General features: G+C 23.1%; 5 protein-coding genes across 5 annotated transcripts; 3 read left to right on the forward strand and 2 right to left on the reverse strand.

Moving 5' to 3' along the window:
• Positions 1-577: 577 nt before the first annotated feature.
• PCHAS_0813900 (conserved Plasmodium protein, unknown function) lies at positions 578-3,789 on the forward strand (the record flags this gene model as incomplete). Its single annotated transcript, XM_016797856.1, has 2 exons — positions 578-2,362; positions 2,479-3,789. The coding sequence occupies 2 exons, from the start codon at positions 578-580 to the stop codon at positions 3,787-3,789; spliced, it is 3,096 nt and encodes a 1,031-aa protein (XP_016653768.1).
• A 551-nt stretch (positions 3,790-4,340) lies between these two features.
• On the forward strand, positions 4,341-4,601 carry PCHAS_0814000 (conserved Plasmodium protein, unknown function; the record flags this gene model as incomplete). The annotated part of the gene is made up of 1 exon (XM_016797858.1): positions 4,341-4,601. The coding sequence occupies one exon, from the start codon at positions 4,341-4,343 to the stop codon at positions 4,599-4,601; it is 261 nt and encodes an 86-aa protein (XP_016653769.1).
• A 228-nt stretch (positions 4,602-4,829) lies between these two features.
• PCHAS_0814100 (tRNA (adenine(58)-N(1))-methyltransferase non-catalytic subunit TRM6, putative) lies at positions 4,830-6,485 on the reverse strand (the record flags this gene model as incomplete). Its single annotated transcript, XM_741141.1, has 1 exon — positions 4,830-6,485. The coding sequence occupies one exon, from the start codon at positions 6,483-6,485 to the stop codon at positions 4,830-4,832; it is 1,656 nt and encodes a 551-aa protein (XP_746234.1).
• A 1,725-nt stretch (positions 6,486-8,210) lies between these two features.
• PCHAS_0814200 (26S proteasome regulatory subunit RPN8, putative) lies at positions 8,211-9,288 on the forward strand (the record flags this gene model as incomplete). The annotated part of the gene is made up of 2 exons (XM_016797859.1): positions 8,211-8,730; positions 8,855-9,288. The coding sequence occupies 2 exons, from the start codon at positions 8,211-8,213 to the stop codon at positions 9,286-9,288; spliced, it is 954 nt and encodes a 317-aa protein (XP_016653770.1).
• Positions 9,289-10,149: 861 nt separating this feature from the next.
• Positions 10,150-11,068, reverse strand: PCHAS_0814300 (conserved protein, unknown function; the record flags this gene model as incomplete). Its single annotated transcript, XM_737656.2, has 5 exons — positions 10,150-10,328; positions 10,424-10,501; positions 10,592-10,642; positions 10,739-10,801; positions 11,002-11,068. The coding sequence occupies 5 exons, from the start codon at positions 11,066-11,068 to the stop codon at positions 10,150-10,152; spliced, it is 438 nt and encodes a 145-aa protein (XP_742749.2).
• Positions 11,069-11,724: the final 656 nt, after the last annotated feature.

Genomic DNA, 11,724 nt, shown 5'->3' on the forward strand with positions numbered 1-11,724 from the left:
CTATAAAGAGAAAATATTTTTTTTATGTATTTTTTTACAAGAATTGAGTTCATTTTTTATATAAAATTATATTTTTGTTATGAAATTCCAAACAATTAGAGCATATAATTTTTTGTGATTTTTTTACTGCATTTGAAATAAAAAAAAAGACATTTATATTATTCAAAATTTTCGAATATTTAAAAAAGTAATAATAGAAATAATATGAGACTATGAAAAGTATACGTAAATTTTCATTGGTCTATCTAATTAAATAATAAATTGTGAATATAAAAGAAGGGGAAAATAACAAAGAAATATTCATATTCATTTTTGCTCTCTTTTTAATCAGAAAAAGGAGAAAAAAAATGCTGTATGAAAAAGGCCTAAACATACCATTATTCTATATCCATTAATTTATTTGTATTCTCCTGTCTGTTCATTTTTTTTTGATATTTTTTTTATTTTTTTTTATTTTTTTTTATTTTTTTTTAATAAAATAGACAAAGATATAACTTTGTCTGAATAGTTTTACACATGCTATACTTATTTCCAGATTTCTATTTTTCTCTTTTTATTATTCTCCCCTTTTTATACCATGTCAACTATTAGATGGATGCACAGAGAAGAGAAAAAACCAAAAAAAAAAATCATAACATTAAATGAAATAAAAGAAAGATATTTAGCTGACTGTGCTAGCCAAAAAGAGAATAAAAAAAAAAAATTTATTACATTCTATGAAAAAAGAGGAAACAAAATTGTGAAATTTCAAAATGATATTTATGAAAATGATGAAAATGGTGAAAATGATGATAAAAAATATGTAATAAAAAAAGGAAATTATAATGTAGAAACTGGCAATAGAGGTAATAACAAAAATCTAGCCTTTTTAGAAAGCCGTAAAAAAAATCACCAAAATTTGAGCGAAGACCGCTTTGGTAATTTACATGATAATGAAAAAAAATACATAAACAAAAAAATGCATGAAATAGATAAAACAGTGGGAATAATAAAAAATGATCATTTAAATATAAATCTAGACATTAATATTCAATGGGATAAAAAAGAGACTTGTGATAATAAAACAAACACAGACAATAATTATGATATAAAAATAATAAAGCATGATCAAAGTTGTAATAAAAAATTCCAAGAAAGGAGAACTCCATCTGATCATTTTATTCGATCAGATAAAAAAATTTATTCGAAAAAAAACGACCACGATAAATATTATGAAGAAAAGGATTTCAAAAAATACTATGAGCCAAATTATAAAGACAAAGAAGTTTTAGCACCAACCAAAGATGAATATAATAATTATATAAAGCATAATAATAATGAAGTTGCAAAAAACAACAAAAAGGAAAACTATGTTAAATATATACCATATAGTAACAGTTACTTATGTAATATCCCAAATGAAAGAATAAATAAACAGCTTCGATTTGACAACACACACATAACAGAAGAAGGCAACAATAAAATTCCTGAACAAAGGAAATATCGAAATAAAAATAAAACATATGTTAACTATGACTCAAATATGTATAAAGACGTAAAGTATGAACAATATAAACATGAAAATAATCTAAATTCTAATAATTATATTATTCAAAATGAAATAAGACGGGCTTTTCATCATAGCCCTGAAATTTGTAAAAAGAAAATATATACTAATAAAAAGCACGATAAAATTAAAAATGCTATTATATCCTTAAATTTGTTAAATAATATTTTTTTAAAAAAGATGAATAAATATTTTTACACTTTCATTAAGCAATTATTAAACCGTAATATTAACAAACCAATTTATAAGAAATATGCAAAACTAGAGGATATGCGAAGAATGCCATCATCAAATAATTCCAATATTGTTTTTATTAAAAAAAATAATAATCCGGAATTTGAGACTTTAAAACCGAAAATGTTTATAGAGTCGAATCAAGAATTTTCAACCACTATCTTAGATCAAGGGCTTGTAGAAAAGAGGGAAGAATTGAACGATCACAAAACGGATGACAATTATAGCAATCACAAAACGGATGACAATTATAGCAATCACAAAATGTATGACAATTATAGCAACCATATTGATCAGGCATATGATCCACAAAATACATATAATGTTCTACAAAATGAAAAACGATGCTCATTAAAAAAAAATAAAAATTACACAAAATGTGAAGATACATCGATCCTTAAAATAAAAACATTAAATAGCACTATAATTGACAATTTTAGTGAAATAAATATAAATGATAAAAGTAAAAAAGAAAGTAATTTAAAATTTTTTTGTATTTTATTATCTCTCTTTTTAAAGAAGTACACATATAGACAATTAGTAATTCCATTTTTCCTAATGGGTTCCATACCCCCAAAGCAGGTAAGTACTATTAGGCAGTAAATAACAGAATGCATTATTACTCCTGTAAAATTTTGTAATCTTTTTACATATCCAAACTAGCTTCACATATCTAATAATTTTTTAACCTATTTCAGAAAGAAAAAAGGGCATTAAGAAATTTCTTAAATTCAAGAGTTTATTTCTTAAAATTGTTAGACAAAATTTTAAAAAATCAAGAAAAGAAGATGATAAAAATATTTTTTCAAAAATTAATCGAAAACGATAAACCAATCAAAAAATATCCAAATACCGAACAAAATAAAAGTGATGAAGTGAAAAAAAGTGTAAACAAACAAGCAAATTTTGACGGAGAAAAAAAAGGTGACCAACTAAAAAATAATCCATATCCAACCGACGAAATAGGTGGGAAATACAAAAAAGAAAATCAAAAAAAGGAAACAAACGAAGGAAATAATAATTATAGCAGTAGTAAAGAGCGAACAAAGGAAACAAGTCCCAGTGCGTGTTTTGGTAAACCTAAAATATACAGAACTGATGATTATGCGATATTTTATAATAAAAAATTGTTGAACGAAAAAAATAAAACATATCATGAATGCTTATTAAGATCTAAATCAGATACGTTGTTAGACTTTTTAAAAAGATCAAAAATGTATAAATTTACAAACAGTATAATGATTGAAAGTATGGCAGAAAGTATGAATAGTTCAGGAAATAAAAGCTCCTCAAATTTTGAACAATTTTTTACTGCAACATATAAATTAAGCACTGATAATTTTGCAAGAGACAAATATAAAAGTAAATTGAATTTGTCTTGTTATAAAAATATGATGGATTATTCTACTATATTTAATAGTTACACAAACAAAAATAAACATGATAATAGTGATAACAAAATAAAAAATAATCACACTAATCTCGATAGTAACTTTTTTTACAGTAACGATCTAAAGGATGGGGAAAATACAAAACCTTATAAAATATATAGAGAAGATAATAATGCTGAAAAAGATAATAACATATCTCTTACACCTATTTATGATTATGAATTTCATAGTAATAAAAAAATTGAAATAACTGATAAAAAAAAGGTTATTAAAAATTTTGGGAAAATATATGAAAATTTATACACCCCAAAAAATACCAATTTCAATGATAAAGAATGTATAAAATTTTTTAAAAATATTAAAAAGAAACTTAAAATAAATTATAGAGAAATTTTACATACTAATATTAAAAAAATACCAGACTTACATATAAGCGACTTAAATACCACAATCGATATTTCAAAAAATGGCCACCAATCATATAAGTCGGAAAAAAAGAAAACTAACAATGGCAATAACAATAACATTTGTAATGACTCCTTTTTAAATAATCTAAACTTTTTAACCGAATCAGATATGGCTTTAATAAATAACTTTTCTCAAAATGTTACAAAATAAAACAAGTGTAGAAAATTTTATTTTCTTTTATTCGTCTTCTCTTCGAAAAGTTGTGATTAATATTGAATGTGCATTATTTAATTTGCTTTAATTTTTTGTTTTTTTTTTATTTTTGATATTTTCCGCAAAACATTTTTTAATTTGCTTCTTATCATTTTATATATTTTTTATTTTTAATTAATTTTTTGCGTATCACTAATTTGGTATATAAATTTTTACTTTTAAACAATTTTTTACTAACACGATTTTATTGTATTTTTTTTTGTAGCCAACTTATAGTGGCACAGCAAAAATGCGGAGGATATCCTCTTAAAAAAAGTCATCACATACGATGTATGTACAAGCATATAGTGTTATTATGCATTATTGTTTTTATTTATTTTCCACACCCATATTAGTAAGTCACATTCTCCCACCCCTCTAGTATCCTCCCATACAAGGTTTGCCAATCGGCTTACTTCCTATATTTCAAAGACAATTTTTTCAAACAAAATTGATTAAGGCCTTTTTTGGATTTTAAAGAATTTGTAACTTTCCTGAACAGACATAAAATGATAAACCGATCCATATTAGTGAGAACAAGTCAAACATATTTTTATTTAAATAATGTTAATAAATTATTTGTCTTTAAAAATTTTGGAACGGTTAAAATTCCAGAAAGTTTAAAACCTTTTTACGAGAAAAAAAAAGAAGAATTGGAATTAAAAAAAAAAAAACTAGAAGAAAGAAAAAAAAAAATGGATAAAGTCCAAATATCAAAGGAAAGAAAAAATAAATTCAAATCATCGAAGGGGCAGCATAACATATATTAGTAGTCTTCATTTTTTTAAAAGCGAAAATTGTGCTTATAAATTATTAAAAAAAAAAACAAACTTGCAAAATACAAATGTATAGTAGACAGTTTTCAAATGTAGGTATACACAATTTTTATGTGTGCAAATGTATATAAGTAATTATTGCGTATTATACAGTAGTTTTATTTTTTTTATTTTTTAATTTTTTTATTTTTTTAATTTTTTTAATTTTTTCTCAAATAAATATTACCAACTTTCCACCTTCAAAGCAGTTAGTAAAAAGCCATCACCCAACTTCGCATTTTTGATAGCTGGGTGAGTTCGTCTTTTAATAACTTGATGTTCTCTTAAAATAAATTCATTTAATTTGATATTTATATATGATTTAGAATTGATTAATAATTGCATAAATATGTTTGATATATTAAAATCGTCTGTATGTATAATTATTTTATTATCATTATTTAAATATTTTAAAGAAATGGATATTAATGTTTTTGCTAACAAGTTTATATCTGTATTTGTATTATAAATAAATTCACTTGATATAATTATAACAAAAGATTCAGCTTTTCTCATATTTATATCGTTTATTATATTTTTTTTCATTTTATTTATTTCTATAAATAAATTATTTTTTTCCTTCATTTCATCTTCATTGATTTTTTTTTTTATATGATCATTAGTATAATGTGCTTTTTTCACAGTTTCATTTATATTAATATCATTGTTATATATTTGTTCTACTTTTCTTTTTTGTGAATTTTCTGTTACATTACTTTTCACTTCATCAGCTGTTTCTTCCTTCTTCAGTTCGCTCCCTAATGCTGTTATAAGTTCCTGTTCCTTTCTTTTAGATTCATCAAAATTTGTTTCTACATTATCAAATGTGTTTATTGCACCATTTTTGTCTGACTGATTTATGAACTCATTATTCTCTACCACATTTGGAAAAACAATATTTAAATTTTCATCTAAATAAATATGTTTACTTGTCCTTGTGTCATTTGGGGGATCTAATATTTTCACTTTTGCAATACTTGTATTTTTTCTTATTCCAAAACTGGGTATAATAGATCCACATGTATTTTTATGCACTAATGACACTATATTTACATTATAATCATACACAATATTTATAACACTAGTTAACAAACCATGGGAATCATCATAAATTATTATATTATGTTTATCAAATGAGATATTATCAACAACTTTTTCCGTTCCGCCTTCTGTTTTTGTTTCTATGCTAGTTTCTCCAGCGTTGTTACATAAAGCTGGGTTTGTGTCGTTACCACAATTTTTGCTATTTTCATTATGAAGGAGCATCTGGTTGTTCCCACTCTTTACGAGCACGCTTCGATTTAGGTGAAAAAGAAGATTTGCTAAATAATCGACACGAATATATGAAATTTTTTCAGGAAAATATTTATAATAAAAATTGGCTAGATTAAATATATTACATTCATATACTGTAAATTGACATAAATGTCTTTTTAATTTTTTTTGGATATATTTAAATTGTGATATTACAGTTTTTTCATTATATGTAGCTGAATTATCTACAAGCTTTTGGACAATTTCATATGGATTTTCATAGTTCATTTCTTTTATTTCTGCAATATTTTCTTCTGTTAATTTTTGTGAATTATTATTATGATATATATCTTTATTTGTTCCTGTAATATCTTCATCATAATCTATATCAAGTTTGTGTTTTTGTTTTTTTATTCTTACCCATTTATTATTTATATAAGAAAATGTTGATCCATACTTTTTATTTACTAAAAACATTAAATTTATATAATTTTTTTTTATTTTTATTTTCATATCCGCAACTTTATGCAACCTGCATTTTAAGTCATCATCGATCAAAACAAAGTCATGTTTTTTTATCTTCATTTTTTCAATTAGTTATAAGTAAAAATATGACAAAGGATTTTACACAAGTCAATCAAATTCTACTTGTTTTCATTTCAAAAAAGTTGCATCCCCTTTTGCAATACCAAAGAAAATGCAATACAAAATTTATGCGTAATGCTTCACTGTATAACATATGATGTTTTACCCTTGTTCATAAATCAGCATATTAAGTTATCTGCTTATGAAAATGGGAATATATTAATTTGAATAACAGTTTGTATTTTTTATTTTTTCCAGTTTTTTTTTTCAAATTTTCACTTTATTGCAACATTCTGTATAACATACGTAACAGCAGATCGCTATGCAAGTTGTGCTGATTTGTGGTTGCTTTGTATTTTTACTTTTAATATAAAATTGACATAATAAAAAATAAACTAAGTTTACTTTTTCAATCAAAATAAACAAATGTAGAAAAAGAGAGTAACAGGAAACTGCATTTCTAACAAAATTGGAATATCTCTACAAATTCAAACTATTTTTGTTGAGATATATATTATAGGTTAGATTTAAAACCAAATATGTCATTTTTTTTTTCCAATTATATATGGATATATAAACAAAACAAAGCTAAATAGAAATTTCCCTATATATTGTGGGAAAATATAAAATAGAGATTCATATATAGACTATAGATTTATAATTATTCAAAACATTTCAAACGATAAAAATGTATTATATATTTTCCATGTAGTATTTCCTGTAACTATTAAAAATTTGCAAAAAAAAAAAAAAATATATATTATAGCAAATTGGTAGAGGAATTTATCAGCATCATGGATATTCACTTTATATGCATATGCATATTTACTAAGAATTCGATGGTAATTTTTTAAAAATTTTTCTCTAACAAATATATGTAAGTTCTTTTATAATAAACATTTAAAATAATATTTTTTTTACAAATGTGTTAATTATGTTATAATTTTATAAAAGCAACCCATTCTTAAATATACTATAAAAATAACATGAACTAAAATTTTATTAGTATATATAGGTGGAATAATTTTTTTGTGTAATATACTTTGGTATATTGTGCTTACTATTACTTTTTTATTTTTATTTATTTTTTATATTATACTATTTTCATAAGAGAAAAATCTATTAGCTTTTTGGTTTTTCTTAGCATTTTAATCTAATTATTTTTTTTAATATTTCCCTTGTGAATATATCATATTTCTATTTTAAGAATTTTTTCAACTTCATTCTTTTTTTGTACATAAATGTGAAAAAATAATACATATAGTTTATGTTCGAATTATGTACTATTTTTTTTTATGATTAACTTTGTCGTATTTACTATTTTGTAAAGGGAGTGTGAGGGACACATTTTGATCAATCTTATTATTTTTTACCTATTCCTTCCCTTTTATGTACCTTTATTATAATTTTATTAAAATAATATACTTATATCGAATTAAAGACCGTTAAATAAAAGGCTTATACACAAACAAAGAGAATTGGATATACATATACGCGTGAATAAGTCCACAAAACAAATATAGTACTGATAAAGTAGAGAATACTGTTACAAAATAGTGTAAATAAGCAAAAAACGAATAAAAAAAAATATATCAATTTTTTGTAGTGAGTCAAATTTGCACACATTTAGTAGCACAACATTGGCTAACTGGTACATAAAAAAATTATTAAAAAAAAAAAAAACAGTAAAAATTTATGAACAGTTCATAAAATTATATAATAAAAATGGAAAATGACATATTTGAGAAAAATATAAATGTTCTTGAAAGAATATATTTAAGCAAACATGTTGTAGTACATCCTATAGTATTACTATCAGTAGTAGACCATTATAATCGTATTGCAAGTAATACAAAAAAAAGAGTTTTAGGAACAATTTTAGGAGAAAAGATTGATGGTGTTGTGCATATAACAAATAGCTATGCATTACCATTTGATGAAGATATTAAAGATATAAATATATTTTTTATAGATGATAATTATAATGAAAATTTGTTTAATATGATAAGAAAAATTAATACACGTGAAAAAATTGTTGGATGGTATACTACTGGATCTAATATAAAACCCAACGATATATTTATTAATGAAATATTTTATAAATATCATCATGCCCCTATATTTTTACTTGTCAACGTACATACAAATCAAAGTATTTTCCCAGTAAATGCATATGTAGCTATAGAAAAGGCTATATCGAATAATAAATTTAGAAAGACATTTATTCATATCCCAGTTAGAATAGGTAAGAAAAATCGCTCTAAAAAGTTTATATTTTTACACATGTTTATAAAAAAAAATTATGTTTTTTTCACTCTTGCTTTATATATTTTTTACAAATGATCATTTTTATTTCAACCCCATTTTAGGCGCATTTGAAGCAGAAGATGTTGGTGTTGAATTTTTGCTAAAGGAGTTAAAAAGTGTATCAACTTCAACACTAGCAACAAAAGTTGGTGATAAATTATCGTCACTAAAAACATTAATATCTAAGTTACACGAAATTTCTGAATATTTAAATGATATATTACAAGGGAATATAGAAATGAATATAAAAATATTATACAATTTACAAAATGTTTTTAGCTTGCTACCTGACACTGAAAACCCAGAACTCGTTGAAGCCTTTATGGTTAAAAATAATGATATTATGTTAAACATATTTATAGGTAGTATCACAAGATCGGTTATAGCTCTTCACAATCTTATTAATAATAAAATAGAAAATAAAATAAATACCGAAAAAAAACAACTTCTAGAGGATCAAAGTATTAAAGAAAAAGAAAAAGCCAAGGAAAAATAATTAACAATCATACCATTCCCGGATTTGAAATAAAATAAAATTTTAAAACCAAAAAGTACAAAAAATATGCTGACATTATTGTATCATGTTAATAAAGATTTACTTAGAAAAAATTCAAAAAAGAAAACATTGAAGGAGTAGGATCAAACTATATTTATTTATAAAATCCGAATGATTTATATTACGCAAAAAATATAATAAAATCTTGGTTTTGTTAAAAGAGAATATCAAAAATGCAAATATAGGAGGTCATATCATTTGGTATCCCCAACTTTATGTACCAGCATATTATAAACGAATTAACTCGTATATATAATGTGCCTATTATATGTGCATACATATATACCCATTTTTTTTGCCTTTGTGTTAGCAAATTGTTTAAAAAAAATTGTCGTTTTCTAAAAGACGAATTAAAAATTTTGTTTTCATAAAGAAGCAAAAGGAAATATATATATATATTAAATAAAGTGAAATGCATATGTGTGCTTTTCTATATATATATTTTTTTTTTTTTAATTTATAATATTAATCATTTTGAAAACTAAAATAAAAACAATAAATAAGTTTAATATAGACCATTTCATGATTGTATATGAAACAATCCTATTTAGGAAAAAATATATAAGCATTAATAACAAAATAAATAAACGCGCTAAGCATAGCAAATTTAAAAATCCAAAATACAATAATTTCTATACCAAATAATATAGTTAGTGTATACTATTATGTCATGCACATATATATATATGCTATGTAACTTTTTAAAGCAATTAAAATTTGTCTTTCTATTTTTATCAAGCATGTAATGTAAGCTTATAATATAATTATTTATTACAAAAAAAAAGATATATATAATTATTCCTATTCTACATTGTTTGCTTGGAGGGTTTTCATAACTTCTTTCGACCTCTTATGCATATCTTCAATTAATTTGCTAATTTCTGCATTATCATATAAACCTATATTGCTTCCATATTGATTTTGTATTTCCACTTTTTCTTTTAAATCATATTTCCTTCTATTTCCAACTGCAGCAAACCCTAAATTTTGAAAAAAAAAATGCATAATGTATTTATAGCTACATTGTTTTCTTTACATGTAAATTATCAAAAAGAAAAATTCATATGAAAATTACCTGATAATGGTAATGCTTCCGATCTAAAATCGATACTTTTTAAAATTTTGTGTTGAGGTATAACTGCATTTTCATCATCTAAAAAGGGAAGAACAAGTTATTCAATATTTCACCTCCTATTATTTTTTATTATATTACTTTTTTTTTATTTCAATTATGGGCATTTACCTGGATACAAAAACTTGTTTGGTGGCTTAATGAAGTCCTTATATACATTTTCTGCGCAAAGGAGGGCAAAAAAAAATAAGAATATAAAATATTTCAATTCATTTTATATTTTGATATATATAATATTGATGATTAAACATTTCTTACTATTTTGTAACATGTCCTTTACTCTTTTGTTGAGCTTTTCGATGGTTGGCTTTTCTATTGTTTCTGTATTTCCAAAAGAAAAATTTGAAAAAAAATAAATTTTAATTGTGTATACAACAGTACAATATAGGGTATAATCATTAGTAATATGTACATCCATATACTTTTCAATTTTGTGCAAAAAAAATATATTTCGATCTTATTTTACATTGTATATATCAATAAAATATGATATTCATTATTTTTTTTTTTCTTTAACATACCATGAACATGAACTCTCTTGACAGTTCTGAATCTTCTCTTAACTTTCGATCTCAATCCTTTTCCCATTTTTCAAAAATAATTGTTCTGCTATAATTAAATTGTATTATTTTTTACTTATACCGTTGTAGTATAATTACTGATATAGTAAGAATATATTTTTTTATTAAATTGATAATGCTGCATAATTTATGCTATTTTTTTAAACAAATTTTAATTTAACTTTTTAAATATGGAACGTAGTTTAATTTAAACAATTGAAAAATTTCGAGAAAAAAAAAAAAAAAAAATATACATACATATCAAATATATATACATATGCATACTCTATTTTTAAGTAATTTAATAGGGCACGCTGTAAAAAAATTATTACATATAAGGAAAAATTTACAACATTTATCATGAAAAAATAAAGGTAAAAATAAAAGTAAAATTTTAAATAAATGCTATCTACATATTATGCGAATTATTATAGGCATATGCATATGCATTTCTTTCTTTTCAAATTTATTAATTATTATTTTTAAAATAAATTTTAATTCCAATAGGGCTAAATAAATAATGTTGTTAAATAAAAAAACAAATAGGTCACTTAAAATAGGGATGAATATATATTCGATAAAATTTTAAAGGGAAAAGCAAAAGGCTACGCAGCAATCAGTACATATGCTCAAGCATATGTACAAGCATATGGATAGTGGTAACCCGTTTTAAGATTGTTTGGA

The sequence above is a fragment of the Plasmodium chabaudi genome, assembly GCF_900002335.3.
Source record: "Plasmodium chabaudi chabaudi strain AS genome assembly, chromosome: 8".
Classification (NCBI taxonomy): Eukaryota; Apicomplexa; class Aconoidasida; order Haemosporida; family Plasmodiidae; genus Plasmodium; species Plasmodium chabaudi.